Source organism: Thermobia domestica, chromosome 15 (assembly GCF_964235325.1).
Source record: "Thermobia domestica chromosome 15, izTheDome1.hap1.1, whole genome shotgun sequence".
NCBI lineage: Eukaryota > Metazoa > Arthropoda > Insecta > Zygentoma > Lepismatidae > Thermobia > Thermobia domestica.
Genome location: NC_137468.1, coordinates 197035586 through 197060968, shown reverse-complemented (window position 1 = coordinate 197060968; position 25383 = coordinate 197035586). Strand labels below are relative to the sequence as shown.

Here is a 25383-nt window from a genome sequence, read left to right as displayed (position 1 = left end):
CCAAATATTTCAATGACGCACTTTGCGTCATAGCCCCCCTTCCCTTGTGGGCAACCCTGCATCTTGCAGCAAATTAATTTCTTCACTTCAAATCGATTTATTTTTACTCAAGTAACCTGAAGCCATAACGACACTGAAAATAATGGCCATAAATAAGTAACGAAGTACAAAGTGTGATAACAGAATACAGTCACAATTTTATTAGAAACGAAGTAAGAAACTTATATGGAATTTTATCTCCTTCAAAGTTATCAATATCTAGCAATGTACTTATCCCAATGTTGAATGCATAACTGGAAGCATTTCTGGAAGGCTTCTTTTGGAAGGGCGTTCAGCTGCTTTGTCGTGGCCCTCTTAATGTTAGAAATGATGTCAAAACGTCTTCCTTCAAGCGCGGTTTTAATTTTTGTCAAGAGCTAGAGGTCGTATGGTGCTACATCTGGAGAGCACTGCGAATGTTGACAGAAGGAATATTTTTTCGACCAAAAACTCGGGGATCAAAAGTAAGGTGTAGCACGGCGCGTTTTCGTGGTGAAGAAGGAAGCCATTTGCCCATTTTATCGGCGGTTAAAATGCTTTTCACGGACTTATACCAGAAGCTTAGTTCTTCAGAAAGCTGTCAAATAGTCATTCGCTTGTTTGAACAAATCATTTATGCCATTTTTGTACGTTTTCATCTGTTTTTGACGTCAAAGGACGTCTCGATCGTTGCTGTTTTCCACTGACTCCTGCCACTTTTGAATCGCTCATACCATTTGTAAACAATCTTCAATGCAACCACTTCACTGCCATACACTGATTTTGATATTTCGTGAACTCCTTTGGTACTTTTTTTGCAGCTTAGAACAAAACTTAATGTTGGCGCGTGAAAGACACTCTTAAAATATCCTCACGCTTCTGCCTCTGGAAGCAAACTAACATGTTACAACTTGTTCAAACTCGATACTGATTGTACCAAAGGTTTAGGCTACCGGGCTTACTAGTTGAAATGGATACAACATCAATAGATGACACCAAGGGCGCCCATGTTGTGGTTTCCAAGGAGGGGAGGGCAAGTATAAGCGACATTTCAAATATAGTTTCAAATTTTGCTGTAACTATTCTAAAAATTCAATTGAGTTTTCGATATTCCGAAGTACAATTTCTTTAAGGGAAGGGGGGCGAGCGCTCCAATTTGTACCCCCCCCCCCCCAATTGGCGCCCTTGGATGACACTGTGCAATTATATTTACCATACATTTCGATCACGCCTTGTATAAGAGAAATAAGTAAAAATTTGAAGGGAACTGCGTAACGCTTTTCTTTAATAGAAGCTGTTTATCTTGAAATATTTACTGCAAAAATTAGATCGTGGCGTGGTGGATAATGTGTCTACCTACCAATGAGGGGAACCGAGTTAGATTTCTAATGATAATCTTATTTTACCCTTATCCAAATGCAGCTCAACGGTTCGGCCAGCCTCTAACAAGTGGGTACCAAACTTTTGTCTGTTTATACATACATGAAAGACATGAGCCACATAGAATATAAAGAAACCGCAAGAACACGCTTCGCAGAAGTATTTCTTACTTAAAACTGAGTATGGATCATTTTTTTTTTTTTTATGGGACGTGATAAAAACATAGCTGAACTTCCTGAACAGATGAATTTACATTTTGACAATTGTTACACAAATAATAAACAAAATACTGATACTTCACACAGTACTATAAGTACACCACAACGAAAACTACGATTGTTTTACTCAAAAATACATTTTTCTGCGATCTACATTGTACGAAAACAGCATAAATTCATGATGCATAGTTAGTAGCAGCTCATACCTACATGTACAGTCTTGGTAAACAGATGGACACCCGAATTTCTCTTTCTATTTTGGGAAGTCCATTATTTATATGGATAATTAGAACCCGTTTGAGAAATAAGCGGGTAATACCGGGTGCAGGATATAAAACGAGAAAGCACTTGTGAAAGAAATCATACACCGTGTTGTGCGCATAACAAAACAAACTATGCGAAAAAAAAAAAAAAAACTTAATTTACGACTAAGTGAAATTTCAAGCTCCACGTCCTGTGATTATTCTTTCAGGTTAAAGGAGTCGCAAAAGATTATTCTTTCAGGTTAAAGGAGTCGCAAAAGATTATTCTTTCAGGTTAAAGGAGTCACAAAAGATTATTCTTTCAGGTTAAAGGAGTCGCAAAAGATTATTCTTTCAGGTTAAATGAGTCACAAAAGATTATTCTTTCAGGTTAAAGGAGTCACAAAAGATTATTATTTCAGGTTAAATGAGTCACAAAAGATTATTCTTTCAGGTTAAAGGAGTCACAAAAGATTATTCTTTCAGGTTAAAGGAGTCACAAAAGATTATTCTTTCAGATTAAAGGAGTCACAAAAGATTATTCTTTCAGGTTAAAGGAGTCACAAAAGATTGATGAGACGGAATAATTATAAAAGAATAATAGAATAAGAATGTGGGAGGAAAGGAGAGAACCTTGAGAAAATCCACGGACACGATGCTATCAGCATTAACTCATTTGGCATGGGATCGAACCAGGAGCTATGACACAAAAGGTGAACGCTCTACCACTGAGCCACTTCTAATCTTTATTGAAAGTTATTTGCGTGATATTTTTTACTATTACGCATATAAATACACAAAAATAAACAGTCTAGTTTTTCAATTATCCTTTAGGGTTATAAAAAAAAGTAGAAAACGACAGGGTCACTGAACATCACGTAGTGACCTAGCACAGGGCACGAATTTATATGACTTATCTACTTTCTTTGTATTATTATTATTATTTATTTATTTATTTATTTATTTATTACGATCCCTCTATTTACGATTGGGTTCAGGGCGTTAAATTTTAAAAATCAAGACTGAAGTATGATGTACACGAAAAAGAGAGGCTGTTGACGAGAGAGGAATTTAAGGGAGACTTGTACCGGAAACAATGTTGGTATTAGTAGAATTGTCAGTATTGTTGAGTTAATTAATTCTACTTGGAAAGTTATTGACAATACTGTGTTTGTTGTATTTTCTGTAAACTAATCTATTTAATAGTTTTGGTGATTTTTGCTTTTATTTTGAATCCTAGATCAGTTAAATCTCAATTATTAGAGAGTTGTGGACCCCCTTTTCATTTTTAAGGCAAGATATGGACTCCACATCTTTAAATTTTGGTATTTGTGTGGCAATAGTAGTTAACATATATCTAAGTAGCAATATTAACAACAGGTAAATTACAAACTTTCATTTATGTTGGAATTATTTACACTTTTCTAATAAATTATGAAAACAAATAACGCCACGGATCCTTTAAATTTGTTCCACGTAGCCCGAGGAGTCTGCGGACCACCAATTAGGAAACACTGTCCTAGAAACTCTCTACAACGTATTTTATTTTGTAAGTTTTTCTTTTGCTGACACATAACTGAATAAATACAAATGAAAGGAATATAGTTGGAGGGGGGAGGGCAAAATTTTCTTGAACCTAGAAGCGTAAAATGCCTAAATAAAGATCATTATTATCCTTTCTTTTTTCATTTCTAGTGCTTGAAGACAAAATAGGAACGATCGACGAATGTAAGATTATTTGTAAGATTTTCAAATCTGTAGCCTCCAAGAAACCACATGAATATTTGGTATTAAAACATGGTGTCGTATCGAATACTATTTATGTACTATAAGTTCAATATTTATTATTATCACGGCCGTTCTTTATTTAGAACAGAGGAATCTCGAAAGTAGAATTTTGTACTAAAATGCCGTTTCCTTATGCTCTTTAATCAAACCTTTATTACGCATCTACGAATGTACCAATAACATTTTAAAATAATGCCAGGTGTCCATTCTTATTAATCAAGATTAATTTTCAGTAGCAGAGACAATACATATTGTTTTCTTACGAAAATATTCGCCAAGACATACTAGCATTAACTGATCTATCGGAAGCACCTATTATCTGGTTGTTAATCTAAGTACTCTCATAATTAACATAGATAATATTTGAACATTATCAAACCTGATTCTACCGAAAATCTGCTCCAAAACTAAGACCCTGAAAAAAGAATTAAAGCACGAAATTGTTTGGTGGTTTTATACATCTGTAAGTACATTTGTGTAACTTCTATTTCAAATAGCTTCGACTTCTTAAATATTCATTACATTTCTTAATTTCTGTAGCTGTTCAGATATTATTCAATCCACTTCTTTATTAACTAAACATACTTGCTAAATGATTATTCAACTTTATACATAAACAAATATAATTCATGTTAGAAGTGCATGTACACACCACAGGGTTTTCCTTGACATGTACACGGTCACAAATGAGACGTTTATTTCATGGAAGAAATATTACAACGTACAAAGGAACAAAGTTCTACTCTCGTAAATTTTAATATTGTTGCTGCTTTTACAAAAATAACTTTGATTCTGATTGGTAAAGTACAGCAATACGCAATTAAACGGTTATTATACTGGAAGTAAACTGACTACTTAACTGATAGCTCCTTAAGATGAAACGTGAAACCATATGATTATTTTGATGGTGCAACGAAAGAAAGAAGGCAAGAAAGCAAGCAAGAAAGAAAGAATAAAAGAAAGAAATAGATAGACAGAAACAGACACACAGACAGAGAGAGAGAGAGAGACAGAGAGAGAGAGAGAGAGAGAGAGAGAGAGAAAGAAAAAGAAAGATAGATAGAAATTGACGTTACCTGTCTATATACATATTTTAATGCTTTCATAACGATTCTTACAGAATTTGGAATACCGAGAAAGCTAATTAGATTAATTAAGATATGTTTAAATGGAATTCCAAAGTAAAGCCCGGTTAGGAAAATTTTTGTTCACGAGCTTTCACGTCAAGAATGGCCTGAAACAAGGAGATGCGTTGTCCCCATTATGATTCAACTTTGTCCTGGAGTATGCTATAAGGAAAATCAAATATAACAACCAGGGCCTAGAGTTGAATGGTTATGGCGTATGCTGATGATGTAAATTTAATAGGGGATGAAAGGAGAACAATAGAAAGAAATGCAGAGATCTTATTAAACACTTGCACGGACATGGGTTTAGAAGTAAATGCAGAGAATACATAGAAGTTCGTCGGGATCGTATTACTGCAAATTATGAATGCGTTAAAATATCAAATAATACTTTTGATAAAGTGATACTTTCAAATATCTAGGATCAATATTAACAGACGAAAACCATATTTACGAAGAAATTAAATGTGGACTAAAAGCAGGGAATTCGAGCTATTATTCAGTTCAAAATCTCTTGTCGTCGCGAATTCTGTCGAGGAATTTGAAGCTTAAAATATATAAAAAACGATAATCATGCCTTTTGTTCTGTATAGTTGAGAAACATGGTCGCTTACTCTGAGGGAAGAACATAGACTGAAAGCATTGGAGAACAAGATCCTGAGATGAATATTCGGATCCAAGAGGAACGGGAATGGGGAATGGTTGAAACTTCATAACGAGGAACTACATTAATTTATACGGTTTACCCAAATTGGTAGGGATGTCAAGTCTAGGAGGCTTAGGTGGGCAGGTCATGTAGCTAGAATGGAAGAAAGTAGAAACGCTTTCAAAGTCTTGAGTGGAAGACCAATTGGAAAACGACCATTGGGATGACCTAGGCACAGATGGGAGGACAATATTAAGATGGATCTCGCAGAAATAGGAATACAAAATAGAAACTGGATCGAGTTGGCTGAGGATAGAAGAGCTTTTGTAAACGAGGCATTGAACCTCCGGGTTCCATAGGCCATAATGTTAGATAATTAGTTAGATAACGATTCTTTCAGGTTCGAAAGCTTCACTTCACACTTTGATCATGTTTTCGAATGTTTACTGCTTCAAATGGCCATCTAAATGCATTATTATTTATCTTAGGTGTCTATATTTGGTAGATGACTGCACATAGCTGTAAAATTTTCGCCAGTTGCAGTTAATCTTATCAAAGTAATGAAGAAAGTCGAGTAAAAAGGATAAAAATGACTTGTTTGGTTGTATTATAACTTGATGTTCCCTTCGAAAAAAAAAAAAAAAAAAGGTTGAACTTTACAGATTATAAATAAATTCACAGCAAGAGAAGTGACGTATGCACTGATATAATTGATTAGCAGTATCGAAACACCAAAATAGTAACCTACTATATTCAAAATTAACTGTTGTCTGACCAAGGTTACATATTTAGGTTGGGTAAAACAGTAAATGGATTATTTTTAGACTAATTAAATAACCTACATTTATTCATTTAGCTGCAATTAGAGATATAGATTCAAATTGGATAACCGACATTAATTATATTCAGTTCAGCTTGAAATTTATAAGCATAGGTGAGTTTTCTGTATCCTTAATCTTTTGTATATAATGTCGGGTGAGATTCGTAGAATTGCACAATTCTTATGCTGCACCAGTGATCATCAAACGGTCGATCGCGAACTACTAGTAGCTCGCGGGGACATTTTCGGTGGATCGAGTTAAAGCTCCAGTTGGCTAACCTTGATTCTTCCACGGAGCTGACGCTAACGACCAGGGGGCGCTGACGACATCTGCTTGTTTCTCCTGCGTAACTGCTATTGTCAGCCTCATGTCACAGTTGATTGTATACGCGTGGGGTTGTGCACATTATGTTTTTCGTTTGTATATTAGACATTTTCTAACTTGGATATTAGACGTTACGTTTCTCGTGTGTATATTAGACATTTGCTAACTTGGATATTAGACGTTACGTTTCTTGTGTGTATATTAGACATTTGCTAACTTGAATATTAGATATTAGACGTTGTTTCTCGTGTGTGTATATTAGACATTTGCTAACTTGGATATTAGATATTAGACGTTGTTTCTCGTGTGTATATTAGACATTTGCTAACTAGGATAGTTTGATTTCATATTTACGAGAAATGTAAGTATATATGCAATAAACAAATGTAAGATTTTTATAAAGTTGGTAGTTCTTTTGGTTGATAGCTCACAGTAGGATTTAAAAACGGTATGATAACTAAGAAGCTTCATAAGTTTGGCGAACACTGTGCTAGATCAACAGTCTCCCTCGGTGCAGAGGCAGAAGGCGTTGCAATGTGGATCGACAAAAAGTATTTGATTTGAATTAAGACAACTTTTTCTGCTTCCAAGCACCCCCTTTTTTCACTTTTATTTCATTTAGTACTTTGTTATCGTTTTGAAAATACTAGTAAGAGTACAGTGAAAATTCGATGCCAAATTGAAACATGGAACGAAATCTTTAAGTTTTACGTTCCACGGTTATCCCGATTGACTAAAGGAGAGAATGAAAGTGAGAAATGAATGAAATGGTGGAAGGAAGAAAGTGAGAGGAAACAGGGAAACCCTGAGAAAACCCACGCAAAGTTTACTTGACGTTAGCTGGGATTGAACCAAAGACCACATGCATCAGAGGGAAGGCTCTGCCACTGAGCCACCGCGGCCCCCACGATGCCAAATTGAATTTATCAACGAAGATTGGAACACCTTAGATAAATAAAATTGCAATAAACGCTCTAAAGGGAGACAATATAAAATTAAAAGTATGTTAAGCATTTTATACTCAATTTTTATACGCCATCATTGGGACTCGAAAGTTGTTCAAGTTATATTAGGGAATACAGGAGGAACTCAGAGAGAAACCGCTACATCAAATGAAACACAATAATTCCTTTGATGATATAAAGAAAGTCATTAAGGAACTAGACAAGATATAAAAGTGATACATGCACTTCCAAATGTACGAATATTTGCTTAAAGAGTATTCTAATGAGCCTAAGCCTATTTTGAAACTAACGCTTGATCTCCTGGTTGTTCACTTACCTACTCCACTAGCTTTTATACTCGGCAATTCGTCTACCCGTATTGTTCCTGGCTGTTTTCTGTCCGTCAGAAAGTAGGTTGTCATGTCTCCTTTGCCCTTCACTTTGACCTTGCCTCTGCACTGGAACTCGTACGGGTAGTTCTTCAGAACTTGGTATACCTCTTCTGTTACCTAAATGGACAAAACAATTACATGTCATTGTTAGCTAGTTCAATGTTTCGAATTTGACTAATACAGTGGTTTTGTACTGAATAAAGCAATTAAGTACTCTTTTTATTTACTAATAAATTGTTCGCCGCTTTCCCTCCCAGGATTAAACAAAAACAAACAAACAAACAAAAAGGTACTTATTATTATTAGCTCCCGCCGTAAGCATACGGAAGCTTATAATTCCATTCCAGATGTATGTGCGTATGTGGTATTTATTTCTCGGTAACTACTGACCGCATCTGAACGAAATTTGGTGGACAAGTAGCCCATCGTATAACGAATAAAGATCTTATATTTGGTGGCCGAGCTCGACTAGCAACAGGCTCGGCTCGACTCACCTTCTATACAGGGCTGTTATAAAGCCCTCCCTCTATAAAACAAATGCTTATAACTTTTCTTTAAAATAATGATATTGCAGTGGAATACATTTTAAATTGTGCGGGCCGCGGTGGCACAGTGGTATAGCGTTCACCTCTGAGGCATGGAGTACCGGGTTCAAACCCTGCTCTCGCCAAGTGAACTTTGTGGTGGACAAACACCGTATGTGTGTGGGGGGGTTTTCTCGGGGTTCTCCCGTTTCCTCCCACTTTCTTCATTCCACCATTTTCATTCATTTCTCATCTTCACCGTTTTCTTTAATCTAGTCGGCATAACCGTGGGAGGTAAGACTCAATAATTTTATTTCATTTACATTTTAAATCGTGCGATGATCTGTAAACTTTTGGTTGGCAACACTATCATAATGATGAGGTTGGCAACACTGGTGACAACAAAGATCATGAAAATGGCGACGGTACAAGAATAAGCACGCAAAACTGAAATCAGGTGTGTTGGTGCAGCGAAACTTCAGACGAGTGTAGAAAGAAGTACCTCCTGATGTCAGAGTATAAAGAGTTGACAGACGGAACAGCATTCACGGATTTCGCCGGAGGTTGCACGAATGTATGAATGTCAACGGAGCCCAGCTGGAGGTGTGGTGATGATGGCGGCGGTGAATCCATGGATGATGATACAAAATATAAGTCTCAATAAAGATCTTAACATTTATTTCACTCCAATATCATTATTTTTTAAAGTTATACGTATTTGTTTTGTAGCAAGGACCTTATAACAGCCCTGGATGGTATTTAATTTCCACTTTCTATGGAAACTAATGTTTAAATAGTTGTAAGGGACAGCAGAGGCTGTGCACGCTGAGAACTTCTACCTGAGTTCACTTCACCGACTTTTTCCATGTTTATGTTCATACTGCTCGCTGACAGATTTATTATTTATAATATCCTGCTTGTTACATACTGATTGACTATAGTCCCTATAATAACCAGCAAATTGGAATAGTGTCTCTCGATTTTGATATTTTCAGAATATATATTAATATAACCTATAAAATAAATGTATTAACATAACCTAGACTTTCGATCTCTTAGATAGTCCTCAGACAGCAGAAAAAAGGAAGAAGAAATATAAAAACATGAAAAAAAGTCAATACAACGCATTATATGAACAGCTGAATAAACGAACATTATTGTTGCAATTTTTTTCGCATTTTTTCCCTCTTTCTATGGTCTAAGATATGCCCACTGATAATGAAATGAAATCTTTAGTTTAACGTTCTATGTTTTATGTTCTTTAGGCTAAAGGAAGCGAGTAATTAATGAAATTATGAATGATCATAGTAAAAAAGATCATAACATTGCTTCAGGTATATAGGAACAAGTTTGATATGGTATTTATCTTGATGATTACAGTGTTTCCACCAGCAATGGTGTGAACAATGGCTCTACATCGCAAATAAAAGCTACGCTAGAAGACAGACAGACATATTTTTTTCTTATTCCTTTCTGCATGCTTCCCAGAATCCTTAAACAGTACAAACACAGCGATCTTGCAGACGCTACGAGTCCAAATGGATAAAAATCTATACGAGCATCAAAGCTGTTCATCTGAATGTCAATAAAAAGCATAACATAAGTGTACATTTTCTGCTTTATTTGGTAGTATAAACGGAGGGATACCCAAGCGATGTATTTTGATGCTTCATCCAAGGGCGTCATTTCAGACTTCGCTTGAGGGGGGCAAGAGCACCACCGACATAACTTTCACCTTTTGTGCTAGGATATTAGGGGACAATCTATTAAAGTATATATATATATATATATATTCCTCAAACTCTTATGGGGCAATTGCTTCTCCTGCCTCCCCCTAAATGACGTCCCTAGCCTCATCTATGGGAAGGCGTATAATGGAAGTGTCAGATACGTAAAAATGTGATGTATCTGTGTGGAAAACGCAGGTCAAACGTATGCAATATTCATTATTACGTTTTTATCAACCTTACAGATCACTACTTTCTTAGCTTAACCAAAGCCCGTAACAATCAAGAACCCTTTTAGAAAGTTGATTTCACCACTATCACCATCTAGTTTAGCTTAATTAGTTGCTACTTAGGCTTAAGGAAACAGTGATGAATACAGAAATACAAATGAACATTACTGTTGTCCGGTGCGAACAATAGTTCTGACGCTAATGTCAAATACCTACCTGAGTGTGATTTGGAAGTCCTGTAGAATCCATCCTGCTTGCAACATTTACTGTATTACCCCATATATCGTACTGAGGCTTTCTAGCACCTATCACGCCCGCAACCACAGGACCAATGTTAATACCTACGAAATAAACGAAATGATAGTTATTCAAAATATGCCATTGACAATATCAGTACTGTACAAACAAGTCTGAAGATACATAAAATCTATTAGCAACACTCTATAAGTATATTCCTAGCGTATTCTTTTAAGAATAATGGTATAATGAAATCTATTAATTTGGCCATTGTTTCGAAACAACACCGACAACGTTTGGGAGATGATTCTTGACACCAAAATAAGACAATAATATAGATAGTCTGGGTGCACAAATGCTTCAGTTGGAAGTTATAGGCTGCCGAAAATATAAAAAAGTTAACTTATATATATATATATATATATATATATATATATATATATATATACGGTATATATTTCAGTTAAGTTTTATTGTTAAATTCTTTAGGCTTAAGAAGACGATGATTAATGAAAATGAATGAACATTCGGTGAAATGAGAATGTGGGAAGAAACGTGAGAACAAGGAGAAAATTGTGTTTTTATCTTACACTATGTTCTTCACCATAGTCTCACATGGTCTGAGATCGAACTAGGGACCCACAGCACCAGAGGTGAGCACTCTACCATTGAGCCATCATGCCTTTTAGAAATATAGTTTCACTATTATATTATTCATAAAATATAAACTAAGAACCAGGTAATAACTAGTTACTCCATTTGAAATGCGTACATTTACTTTATAGTAGTTTCTAATTTATAATACAAGTACTTCCTGAAGTTAGCCACTTGTCTAAGTTGGTTATTTTTCAATAAAACCGATGGTTAGAGGTCTGCGCGGATGCGGATATCCGCGGATATCCGCATCAAAATGGGTATTTGCGGATATATATCTCTTATCTGTGCGGATAGCGGATAAAGTTGCGGATAATGTTTCCTACATTTTTTCTACCTAAAAAAATGCTGTGAATTTTCTGATAATGGTGGAAAGAGCACTAGAAACGTTCGTTTTGAAACCAGTTGAAAAATACTAAAATCAAAATACAAGCGTGTTTGAAGTTTGTGACTCAGTGACAGCAAAAGGACAAAAAATGACACGAGAGAGTTGTCCTTTTATTGCTGTTTTCAATATTTTTAGCAGCCGTTTTGTAGGTGAAGGACATCTCTGACCTAAACAGAAAGAAACGACAGGCCCCATCGCTATTCCTCAAGTACCGCTATTTGCTGAAAAAAAAAAAGTAATTGCCGCCAAAGCCCCTCTGACAAAGCTGAAAATTTTCAGACCATTCGCCTTGAAGAGGAAGAAATGTCTTCAAATAAAGTCCTTCTAGCCTGAGAGGTCAGGAACCAATACCCTAATTTAAAACACCGCATCCCCTTCCATAAACTGAAAACTGGTCAGCAGAAATATCTTTGCTTTTTGTGACAAACTGGAGAAGCGCGTAGGTTACCGAAATAGTAAACAAATCACATCATACGCTCATCTTTCTCTCTCTCTCTCTCTCTCAAAAAAACCTTCACTGTTTCCTTTGAAGTATAGCAGATACTGAATACACATTTGCGACCCCACAGATTTCTCGCTTCGGAGAGGTGCCACGGACCTCAATGAACATTCCGAGGGATTGGAGTTTTATAACAGCAATTGTTTCTCTCTCTCTCTCTTTCTTCTTGTGTGTATGTGTATATGTATGTATGTTCTGGGCCTCTGCTAAAGAAAGAAAGAACAACCAATGCGTTGTTTCTCCTACCCTAAATGTGTCCAACAATGAGTGGGGGCTGCAAAGAAAAGCAGTAAATTCTAAACTACCTCTATTGCTTCTTCCCAAAATTAACGGTAGGGTCTTTATTCCTATCTGCATTCGAAGTTATTTTCACTCCTAGTTTCAGTAAAAGCGTGATCGTGAAAGCTTGAGTTGATTTTAAGTTTAACGTCCCGTTCAGCAGCGAGGCTATATGACACGTGGACCTACTGATTAACATGGAATCCGAACCACATGAGCTCACGCCGAGAATTGAACCCGGGTCTCCCACGCCAAAGGCGCGTACGCTAACCGCTTAGCCACGAATGAACTTGGTCGTGAAAGCATGCATTGCATTGCGTTGTTAGTTTCGTCACTTATTTTTTTTTTTTTTTAATTTAGTGCAATTACTGGTTCTAGTGTCAGTTCGGGATATATGGATGTGTTTGCGGTCCTGTGATTAATTTTTATTTATTAATAAACATTATTTCTATTTCGCCTTTGTGTTTAGAACAAATGCCCCCTTTTATTTTTGAGTAATGATGAAGTTTAAAAACTTAGTGACGTGCTCTAAAACTAGTCGATTGAGGGGATATTACCTACGTGGCATTATTTTGGTCCGATATCTACATTTGAATATCTCGGGTAAGTATATAAAACGTTCATTAATTTTTAATTTGTATCTGCACGGTTTATATTGCATTTTACTTATCGTAGTTGGTATTTGATCACGAGGAAACTGATATAATATATTATTTCGTTTGATTCAGAAAACTACGTGTATTATAGAATATGTAAGTTGTATATATTTGCTACCTCATTATCTGCGGATGCGGGTGCGGATGGAGATGTTGCGGATGCGGATAGAGATGCTGCGGATGCGGATGCGATATTTTGTATCCGCGCAGACCTCTACCGATGGTGTTCCACATAGACAGGTTTCAAAGTATATTCCACGACATTTTGTAGTACAGACATACGTGAACTATTTTCGGTCATGAGGTTACATGATGGTACTTGTTCCAAAATTTTTAAAAAACATATTTACAGACGAAATTAGCATCCATACGTTTGTAGAAACATAAATACATAACAGTTCCATATCAATGGCATATATAAAAATAAAATACAGTAACCAGTTAAAGTGTTTCCGAGCTCCTTTCAGAAAAGCACATAACATACATCTCTTCTATACAGTAGGACCTAGACTTTAAATAGCTCAATTTTCTTTGTTCCACAATCTTCCTAAGTTACACAACGAAATATCATATGTACCTGTCGATTTATGTAATTCTCAAGCTGAATAAAACTTTGCACTACGATGTCATTTTAGTGGATAACTTTTAGTCTGCTATTGTTAACCTTTCTCGTTATTGTTATTTATTGATATTGTTATTTTTTATTATCATTATTATTGTTATTAATCATTATTGCATTATATTATTATCCTATAGATGTAGATTATCCTAAGTACATATAAAACTACAAGAACTGACATAAAATAAACGGGTACTTCTGGTTGAAGTGGAAAGTTGAAATTTGGCATGATCAGTGGCGTATTTAGGTGGGGTTTCCGGGCTTGAGCCTCCTCCCCCCCAGAAATCTTACTTACTATAGTAAAGTATATGAAATGTCTTGCAGAATTTTCACATTTTCAAGCAAAGCCTCCCCTCCGAAAGTTAGCAAAGCCCCCCCGAAACAAAATCGTAAATACGCCACTGGGCATGATTGTAGCTTTTCGGGATTAACCTAGAGGAAAATTACCAAAGTGAATATTGTTAATTTTTAGGGGGTCTAAAGGAGGGATGAAATAATTCCCCGCGTTATTTAAATGGACTTTTTTAAATCCATAATCTCATATTTTAGGTACTTGGAATTAGAATAAAAATTTGAAATTTGGTATGCTTATACGTTTTTACTAGCGCTACCCAAGTAAATAACTAAAAATGAAAATTTCTCAGTTAAGAGTGGTTTTGTGGGAAACTGAAAAATCTTTACTATGTTATTTATATGAGACACCTTATATACTCCAAATTTATTGGGAACTTCCTGCAAGTCTACAATAATAAAATTTTACATGATTATAGCTTTTCGGGATTAACCCACAGAAAAATTGCCAAAAGTGAATATTTTTAATTTTTAGGGAGTCTAAAGCCGTGATGAAGAATTTCCCCTGTTATTTATATGGGTCTTTTCTTGGACCTATAATCTCATATTTTAGGTACTTGAAATTCGAATAAAAACTTGAAATTCTGTATGCTTGTACATTTTCATTAGCGTTACCAAGTAAATCACCAAAAATAATACTTTCCAATTTAGAGTGGTTTTATGGGGAACTGAAAATTCTTTCCCATGTTGTTTATATAAGACATCTTTTGCACCCCAAAATATTTAGGCACTTCCGGCAGGATTAGAATGATGAAATTTAGCATGATTCTAGCCTTCCAGGGCTAATCCACAGGAAATTTGCCAAAAGTGTATACTTTTTAGTTTTTAAGGGGTCTAAAGGAGGGATGAAGAAATTCCCATGTTATTTAAATGGGCGTTTTCTTGGGATACAAAATCTTATCTTTTAGATAGTTAAAATACCAAAAGAAACTTGAAATCTGGTAGAATTGTGGGTTTAAGAGATGCGAGGCCGTAGGCCGAGCAAACGCTGAGGGTCTGGGGACAGAGCCCCCAGCTAACCGAAGGTTAGTTCCAATATAAACTGTTGTTTAGTTGTATCTGGAATTATGTTGGTAAAGAAATAAATAAAAAAGTTCCAAGTACTTACCAACTCTTAACATGAAGTTATTGTACGAATTTTCATTTATATTTAACAACCTTTCTCGCATTGCAAATACAAACTCGACCAACGTGCTAAGATAAAAGCCTGCAGATGTCTCATCCTCATCAAGTATTCGGAGATCTGGCATCAGACCTACAGCTGCCATGTATGTGGAGCCCACCGTTTTGATTTTATCTATTGCTTTAAATCTTTCTTCTCCCAGCAGCTGTAAGAAGATATTTTAAATAAATGATTAATGGTTTGTTTAACATCTCGACGTTTAAGAGGTCCCATCACGGTGAAATTAAAATACGGCTAATTTTAGAGTAATTGTGTGATATCTTCAAATAGATAAAATGAAAATTGAGCTCGCTAGACAATATTATTTTACATGAGATACCGTTGTCACGACTCACTTATCTGTTTTCGATTTCCAGTCATTTAGAAAATCGGAATTTATTTTCGCGTTTATAAATGGCTGCACAAACGGAAAGCTACTAGGTGACTCGTGATAACGGTACCTCATGCAACAAATATATATATTGTCTAGTGCGCTCTTGTTCCACATTTCAATTATCTTTTATCTATTTGAAGATATCACATAATTAATGTAAAATTGGTCGTATTTTAATTTCACAAGCCTCTTAAAATTTGATTAGGTCTCTTAGAAACAGAAAACAAATCTGAGAGACACATGAAACACGAATTAAACTTCATTAACTTTCAAGCAAAATGCAAGAACATACTATCTGCTACCATTTTAATTTGTATTTCTGCAAAAACATAAAATATACTATGTATATTTACATTTTCAATGGTACAAAGATTAATTTAATAATAATAATAATAATAATAATAATAATAATAATAATAATAATAATAATAATAATAATAATAATAATAATAATAATAATAATAATAATATTTTATTGCATGCTAGAAATTACAGACAGAACTGTCCACTTACAATTTCCATACAAATAACATGAAAATAACAAAAATAAACATAATACATTATAAAATAGAAATGATACATGCACAGAAAAGGAAAAAAACATGCATAAAATAAACATGCTGTTATATAAAAGAAAATAATACTCTCAGCTGATAATGAAATGATTATATAACTGTCTTTGTATATTACTAAAATTATGATAAAAAATGTCAATAACACTGGCAAAATCATTGGCTACTGATAAAATTTTATACAAAGGAACATCATTGAGAAATTGAATGGGTTTAAATATTTTCGGATTTCTTATATGATAACTGGTTGTATACAGAGTAATTATTGATAACAGATTCAAATTACCATGAAGAATTGAATGTAGCATTTTAAGATCCAAAATAATCCTTCTTTCAGACAACCTTAACATACCTACGGACATCCTAACTTCATCCAACGACATACCATCATAACACTTAAACTTTTAGCGTAACCAAGCAAGAAAAAGATTTAGAATTGTCTCCAGAGTAGTAGATATATAATCTATATTTCTATTTCATATGATTGAACAATATTCAAGATGACTTCTAACATTAGAATAATAAAGAATAAGGCATGTTTTAAGAGACTTAAAATCTTTGGACATCCATTTAAGAATTCCAAGATTACTTCTCGCAAGTTATATTCTCAAGATGTTGTTTGAAAAGCAATTTGCTGTCTAAAACAATACCTAAATCTTTAATAGTATCTACAATTCTAATTGGAGTATCATTTATGTTATAAGTGAAAAAAATCGGATTTGTTTTATTCGTAATATTCATTTGAAAAGGTTTTGTTACAATTTAAAGGTAGTACATTGTTTTGAGACCAAAGTAGTATTTTATTAATACTATTTTGGAACACCAATCAATCATCCAAATTTAGAATAGTTTTGTAGATTTTGAGGTCATCTGCATACATCAAACATTTACAATCCAAATTTTCAGTTATATCATTAATAAACATAATGAATAGAAGTGGTCCGAGATTTGATCCTTGCGGAACACCGGAGTATATGTTATATACGTCTGAAAGATTACCCTTATACCTAACCACAAACTTTCTTTGGCACAAGTATGATACTAACCAAGTAATAAATACAATGGAGAGATCATAATGTTTCAATTTGTAAATTAAGATGTCATGTGGTAACTTATCAAAAGCTTTAGAGAAGTCGAAATAATTACATCGATTTGGCCATAACTTTTAAAGATAGGAAGAGTATCAGCCATAAAACATGTTAAGTTAGTTGTAGCTAACCTATTTTTCACAAAGCCATGTTGATAAGATCGTAATATTTGGATAAACATGATTACACAAATAATCATATATTAACTTATCAAAAACCTTGGGTATTATACTCAACAGAGAAATAGGTCTATAGTCGGATAAATTTTTCCCATCAGTCTTGGGGATAGGAACAACAACGACTATCTTCCAATGTTCAGGATAAACAGAAGTAAGTAAACTCCAGTTGAACAAAGATGTTAAGACAGGACACATTGCCCTTCGGTATAAAAGCAGGTATTACCGTCTAAGCCAGAAGAAGATTTGGCATTAAGATTGTTTATAGTCTTAGTTACTTGCTCAGTTGTAATTAGGATAAAAAGAATCATTACTCGCCAAATCCGATAAGTCAATATTATGTAAAGAAGGACGCCTTTGATATATAGTCTCAAATAATTGAGCCCATGAATTAGCTAAAGTTTTAGGATTAGACATATACACATCATCAATCGTAAGTCCAGTGGCTTGGTTTATTTGGCTCTTATTTTTATTAACAAACTTTCAAAACTTTTGAGGTGAATTATTTAATGCATTCTCCATATTATGTATATAAGCAAGCTTGTCCAACCTTAACCTTTCTTTAAATTGTTTCCGTATGTAAGCAAAAACATTATAATCTTCATCTGAACCAGTAAGTTTAAATCTCTTATGAGCGTTTTCTTTCGCCTTAATTAATGAGATCAGATTCCTAGAGTACCAAAGGATATTTTCTAGATTTAGGTCTATTTAGAGGTATATTCTTACTCATACTGGATTTTATTAAGTTTTCTACAGCAATAACAGCAGTATTAAGGTCTGGATTCAACAGAATATTAGTCCAGTCAGCTTCAAGAAGTTGTTGATAAAGGGCTAAATAATCGTCCTTATGATAAGCATAATGAGAAGAATTACCAACTAACGGAGTATTGAAATAAAAAGGAAATAATAATAATAATAATAATAATAATAATAATAATAATAATAATAATAATAATAATAATAATAATAATAATAATAATAATAATAATAATATTATAGTATAGTCGTTTATTTCACATTTTTTTTTTTTTTTTATATTCTGATATTTTAATATTGCACTTACGCACTGCAGCTAACACTGAATTTTACACTTTATATAAGTTTCGACCACAAATGTATTAATTATCTGCTGTATTGCAGTTGCTATATTTCACTTATGGTGTTCTTAACACTTAAAATTTTATTACAGTAAATTATGTTATTATTTCTATTATTATTATAAACCAGTAGTTCACAACACTTTTTTTTCTGAAGTTCCCCTTCATGAATTCTGCACACTTCACGTTGAAAGGGAAGCTAAACTCTTAATTCAAACAACCAAACCTGATTGTTGTCCTGGCAGGGAATATAACTTGGGTCTCTCATTTGATAGCAGTCGCCCTACCGCTTTCTAATTCTATTTTACTGTATTTATTTTTTTTTTCTGCTAAAGATGTATTACTCTGAATTTTATTTATTAGTGGAGGTACCACGTACTTCTTTTCTGAGTGAAGTATTCATTTTCTTAATAGTTTCAAATCATTTTTAACTTCTGACAATTTGTGGTATTTATAGTTAAAAACAAAACATTTGAACAACATCAAGATAGCATGAAGTCCTTTTAAGATAAGTATGAAATTAGTACAACTAGGAATATAATGAAAGCTCTTGATGGAAGACACATCTATAAAGAAAACCAAATTTTACCTAGCTGCATACTAAGGAAAGAACGCTTTATACAGCCGCAGAAGGCTATATGAAGAATCAGTACATTAGATAAGTTACTTAAATTTAGAATCAGTTCATTAGATAAGTTACTTAAATTTAGAATCAATACAATTAGATAAGTTACTTAAATTTACGATCAGTACAGTAAATAAGTTACTTAAATTTAGAATCAGTACATTAGATAAGTTACTTAAATTTAGAATCAGTTCATTAGATAAGTTACTTAAATTTAGAATCAATACAATTAGATAAGTTACTTAAATTTACAATCAGGCATGATTGCAGCCTTCCGGGACTAACCCACAGGAAAACTGCAAAAGTGAATATTTTCTGTTTTTAATGGGCCTAAACGGGGGATGAAGAAATTACCATTTTATTTAAAAGGCCATTTTCTTGGGATACAAAATCTTATCTTTTAGATAGTTAAAATATGAAAAGAAACTGAAAATTTGATAGAATTGTAGGTTTAAGAGGTGCAATGTCGTAGGCTGAGTAAGCGTGAGGGTTAGGGGCACCCAGTTGCGCCAAATTTAGGAAATGTTAAGAGCAAATGCACGAAATTCACTTTTGATGCAAAGGCTGATACATAAGAAACGCGAGGCTGTAGGTCGCGCAAATGCGGGAGTCTGAGGAGCGGAAACCCCCAGCTAGCCAAAGGCTGCTAAGTTTATATAAAAGCTTCGATTCTACAACTAAATAATAATTTAAACATTAACAAAAATAGATATACACTTTATATGAAGTTAACTGAGTAATATAGTGATTCTTAACTTTTTTTTTTTGATGGACAAGATATTTTACAAAACCCGCATGGCATTGTGACATACACATTAGATTCTTTTTATTAATAGCAATGTAGATTATAATAATGTAAGATTATAAATTTTTATACAGTATCCAGATGGAAGAGACCATTGTTGCTGTTATTGCAGACGCAATTCCAGTCTGTCTCAAAATTGATTTTAACTCATTATTAAAGGCTTTATGCTACAAACACAATGTAAAGTTTAGACTTATAAGGCTATCTGAATGACACAAATTTATTTTTAAATTCCAAAATTGATTTTAACTCATTATTAAAGGCTTTATGCTACAAACACAATGTAAAGTTTATACTTATAAGGCTATCTGAATGACATAAATTTATTTTTAAATTCTAAAATTGATTGTAACTCATTATTAAAGGCTTTATGCTACAAATACAATGTAAAGTTTAGACTTATAAGGCTATCTGAATGACACAAATTTATTTTTAAATTCTAAAATTGATTGCAACTCATTATTAAAGGCTTTATGCTACAAATACAATGTAAAGTTTAGACTTATAAGGCTATCTGAATGACACAAATTTATTTTTAAATTCTATTATTTCGTGACATCGGTTGAGAATCACGTGGAATTTGATATTTCTACAATCTTCATGTCCTCTTTACCTGTAAGTATCTTATTTCATTGTTAAGTTGAAGCTATATTATAAGTAATTATTATTCGTTGGATTGTTCACGTAAATATTTTTATCAACGAATTACTACTTAAAGAAAATTTTATAATCTAAATTAACAAAAACCTGTTGTTTCTGCTTCAGTAAATAAACAAATTGATACTAACCTCATCGAAGTCCGCAATGATTTCGTTCAACAACCGAAGGCACTCGACCCCTTGATTGTTGCCATCCAATTCAATGTAGAACTCGTGGAAGTTCGTGATGGAAGCAAACACAACGCCAACCTTGGAGTAACTTTGATGGTACAGGTCCTGCGAAAGAGTATTCTTGCATAGGGAAGTCCCCATATGCAGAGGGGGATGCATATAAGTATGGAAAAGCGAAGCGAAAACAAATACTACAGCTCAAAAAAGTAAACAAAGGTACAGGCAACTGAAGGCTACCGGCAAACGCACAGGAAAAATAAAGTTTAGCATGGGCTGTGAAGTTTTATTTGTGTGTGCGCTATTCTAGTAACCACTACTTATATTAGCACAGCAACTACAGGTAAAAAATTAACATGAAAGCGAAATGTATTACAGTGAAGCTTAATCTATCAATGAAGCAATGTGTTTTATGTACATCAAGAATAAAACTAAAGTTAGCTATAAAAACATGTTACCAGTGAAATATATATTAAGAATAATATCTAACCATCTAAATTTTCTACTCACTCATTTTACATTATCTGTTCATACAATCGGAATTTTAAAATAAAGTTCTTACGCGATCACCCCTAATTTTACAAAGAATCTGACAGCTCTTTTCGAGTTGATAGATTTTTTTTTTTTTTTAAATTTCCAATTTACTCCCTTTCCTGTACTGAGAATAAATGACACGTGGATTCACGGTTTAACATGTAATTCGAATATCTACTCCCATCAGGGATCGAATCCAAATCTCTGGCACAAATGTGAGAACGTGATGTTTCAGCCAGAAGGAAGATGTTAGTAAGTGTCAGTAGAATATCTGAAGACAACAATAATCGTATGAAACAAATCGCAATCGAAATTTACTTTCACATACTTTGTAATAACTTGCAAATGGAAAAGCCTAACTTGAAACAGAAAACAATATATTTCAAGTTGAATAAATCAGATCTAAAAATCGGTATAATATTTCATAGTGTTTATTCTTATTTTGTAATCAATTCGGCATACATGACTAGTCTGGTTCATTTCTTTGCTATAGCAGCGTGCAAGAGCAGTACACGAGTGTTACCACTTAATTACTTACAAAAACGTTTACCCTCCAGACGCTAAGATTTACTCCCTCTCCCATGTTTTAAAGACTATAAATTAATATGTTTAACACTGTTCAGTCTTTCCATGAATATAAAAATACTCCCTCCCCCAATAGCGGATTTTCTGAAAGAAATCCGGAAAGCAACAATGTTTTAAATTGACTTGCAAGCTATCTTATCAATGACAATCTCACCAGAACTTATTCAATGGCTCTAGATTGTTAAATGCGATACAATTTGCTACAGCATCAGACATTTTATTTTTAAAATTTTTAACAACTGCTCATAACGTGGTAACCCTGAATCCACCTTGAAACAGCACATTTACATGTGATGTTTGGTGTCCGAACGAAACGGCCTCCCTCGGCAATGAAACAGTCTCACCGCATTCACAGTTAAATTGGCAATTTACTGTCCAGCTGAGCGCTAAGAGAGTACTTGAGTAGCCCATTATGTTTGGACCAGCCACAGAGTCATGGAATGACACGAGTCAATATACCCTATCGGATTTGTTGTTACAATTCTTCTTGCCAGTAACAACGTTCTTCATTGACTCAAATATCAATCCACTCATCAACAGCAAGTACAAATACTATTCTTTTAAAACTCTTTTGAAATATCACCAGTTACTTAAATTACCTTTTTTGTAATGTTACCGTCAGAAACAGCGATTACATGAACGCCAAATCTCTGCTTTGTCACCAAAAAGACTAGTCTGACTATTGTCAGAATGTCAAAAGAGGTAACAAGAAATTCTTCAATCCTTCTGTTCTTTAGAAAGATCGTGGATTTTAGTGGTTCTCATATACGTTGTGAGTACAGTAAACTACTTGTTTTCACAGCAAATGGCAGAGCAATACGAAATTTCAGAAATCATAGCAAGATATTTACTTCTGTGTTTAAAATGATCTATAACAAGAAACTTGCAACACATTAAGGAAATATACGAATGATGCAATTATTATAGCCAGCATCTAAATCCACTTCAAGGCCAAAATTACCTTCAACATCGGCGAGGCTGTTAACATGTTTGTATTGTTGTCTCCATACATTCGATCTCTGTCAGTTATACGCTTCAATATTATAAAACCTCATGTTAGTTTTATGTTTGTATTTATTAACTAAATAGTTCATTTCAATCACTATTCATTTGTTTTGGTCTCGACGGAAGAGTTTTGTCCCATCTAAACAAATATTCTTATATTACTTCTAAAACACCACAGAATTGATGCAGCCTGAATTTAACGTAATAGTGCAAATTGAACATTTTGTTTAATATTACAAAAATCCAGAACCGAATCCGAGACTTTCCAAAGAAGGTGTTACGTATCTTAACAACTGTACTGTACAACGAAACACAATATTAAGTTTATCCTCACGGTTATACTCTGAAAAAATGAAATGAAATCTGAGTTTTACGTCCCACAGTTATGCCGGTTAGGCTAAAGGAGACGGTGATGATGAGTAATGAATGAAGAAAGTGGGAGGAAACGGGAGAACCCCTAGAAAACCCACGCACACAGTATTTGTCCACCACAAAGTTCACTTGGCGGGAGTTGGGATCGAACCCGGGACCCCAAGCACCAGAGGTGAACGCTCTACCACTGAGCCACCGCGGCCCCCCACGGTTATACTCTGAAGCTTATAGCAAGAAGATTATAAATTCATGTGAAATCTTATTTTTTAAAAACTAGTGGAATGGTATTTAAATGGGAGAAACCAGAGTACCTAGAAAAAACCTATAGGTATCAGATCATCTATTGTATAGCCTGTGATAAAAATCTACGCACCAGAAGTGAGTGCTCAATCAAAACACCTGTACCTTCCCAACAATACTGTTGCTAACAATAACTGCAAGAAATTTATTAACCGCAGTCTACGAAGGTAGCATGTTGAGAACTTAAAATCATCGCACTATTTGAAAATTTTCTACAACAGCAGCCATGGATAAGAATCAATGCTAATATTAGCACTAATATTTATAAAAGTAATGCTATTTTGTTGAGTAAAATATGAACAACGTAAGACTATGCTGTAGGGAGAAAATGTATTTTGTGTCACTGTATCTCACACAGAAATACATAAACAATCATAGAACGAAACGGTCATGCGGCATATTAGAACAAAGAAATCTATTCTATAGCAAATGGTTCAGTAAAAGGGTTTAAAACTAGGAAAATGAATTTGATTTAAAGCTTGTATTTTTAATAACAAGTTTTAAGCTTTTAGATTGAAGTTCTAGCTACATTAATTGTCAGTTTAGGGTAAAAATTAGATTCCTTACGATTGAAGATAGTTATCATACGTCAAGAACGTGTCATGAAAATAGAACATACAGCACAATACTTTTAAATTTAAAAGGGAGCATTCAGGATAAGACTGAAGCTGAAATTTAAGAAAACGGGAAGATAAGAGGAATGAATTCTGAAGATAACAGCACATGAAAGAAAAGTAGACAAAAACAAATTGAATTAGGATATTTATGGTTTATTTTGTATTAATCACAAGGACCACCTATTCATGCATACATACCTTGTAATTAGGAGTAAAATATTAACTTGTACCAACAAAACGAAAAACATATTACAAGTGTTTTTTTTTTATTTCCATAAAGCTTCAAGAATCAGGAATCAAGCGTAATATCTATTTTTTTTTACAGTTTCATATACAACATTCTAATAACGCTATTCTAAATTTAATGCCACGAACGAAGTTTAATCGCTCTCACTACGTCGTTGCAAAAAACGTCAATTAAAGTGCTTTGTAAAGTCAACAAACAGAGAAATGGTAAGTAAAGCTGGGGTTAAGTTTAGAGTTACCCCTCCGCTTTTTATAAAAATCAGGAAAATTTACAGGAGAAATGAGGTAAGAAATGATAATTTGAAGTTTTTATTTGATGTTTAGGAATGTAAGTTGGGCAGGAGAATTATGTTTAATACGAGAAAAGATATGTGGAAGTTAGTACTATTTGCCGGATGCGGAAGGTTTCAGCAACATGGTAGTTGTAAAATATGGCGAATATGGCGAACAGGTGTAACGGATGCGCAAAAATAATGAAGAAAACCTTTTAAATTTTTGTGAAACACACGGAGTACTGAAGTTAAGTGAAATGTAACAATTTTTAATACTTTAAGCACTGTTTTTTGTATGTTACAAAGTCCAAGGGCAACTTCAGACTGGAGGGGCAACTCTAAACTTAAGCCTAAAGCTGTACTTCCCAAAAGCACTCAAGAAACAAATCTTTGAAAATTTTAGCGAAGAAGTTACTGCGTTCTTCAGTAGATACCCTTTAAGAAATGTTAATTGCTAGACGAACTACTGGTGCCGGTTTACTACTAGTGCCATATTTTGCAAGATTTACACGTAAAATTCAATACTTTGCATGAAAAGATATATTTATAAAGAACAAATTTCTACAAGCGACAGAATTAATCATAAAGTAATACACCTGTATTTTATGTTTACAAATGTAGGGTTACCAGTGTAAAATCATT

At 34.0% G+C, this 25383-nt stretch overlaps 1 protein-coding gene across 1 annotated transcript in view; it reads right to left on the bottom strand.

Annotated features, from left to right (window-relative positions):
- Positions 1–25383, bottom strand: part of rut (adenylate cyclase rutabaga) — a gene marked incomplete in the record, with an annotated part of 698554 nt that overhangs the window by 54484 nt on the left and 618687 nt on the right. Inside the window, 4 exon segments of the mRNA XM_081741008.1 lie at positions 7846–8017; positions 10598–10722; positions 15173–15392; positions 20772–20933. Of these exon segments, the coding sequence (XP_081597134.1) occupies positions 7846–8017; positions 10598–10722; positions 15173–15392; positions 20772–20933 (679 nt within the window).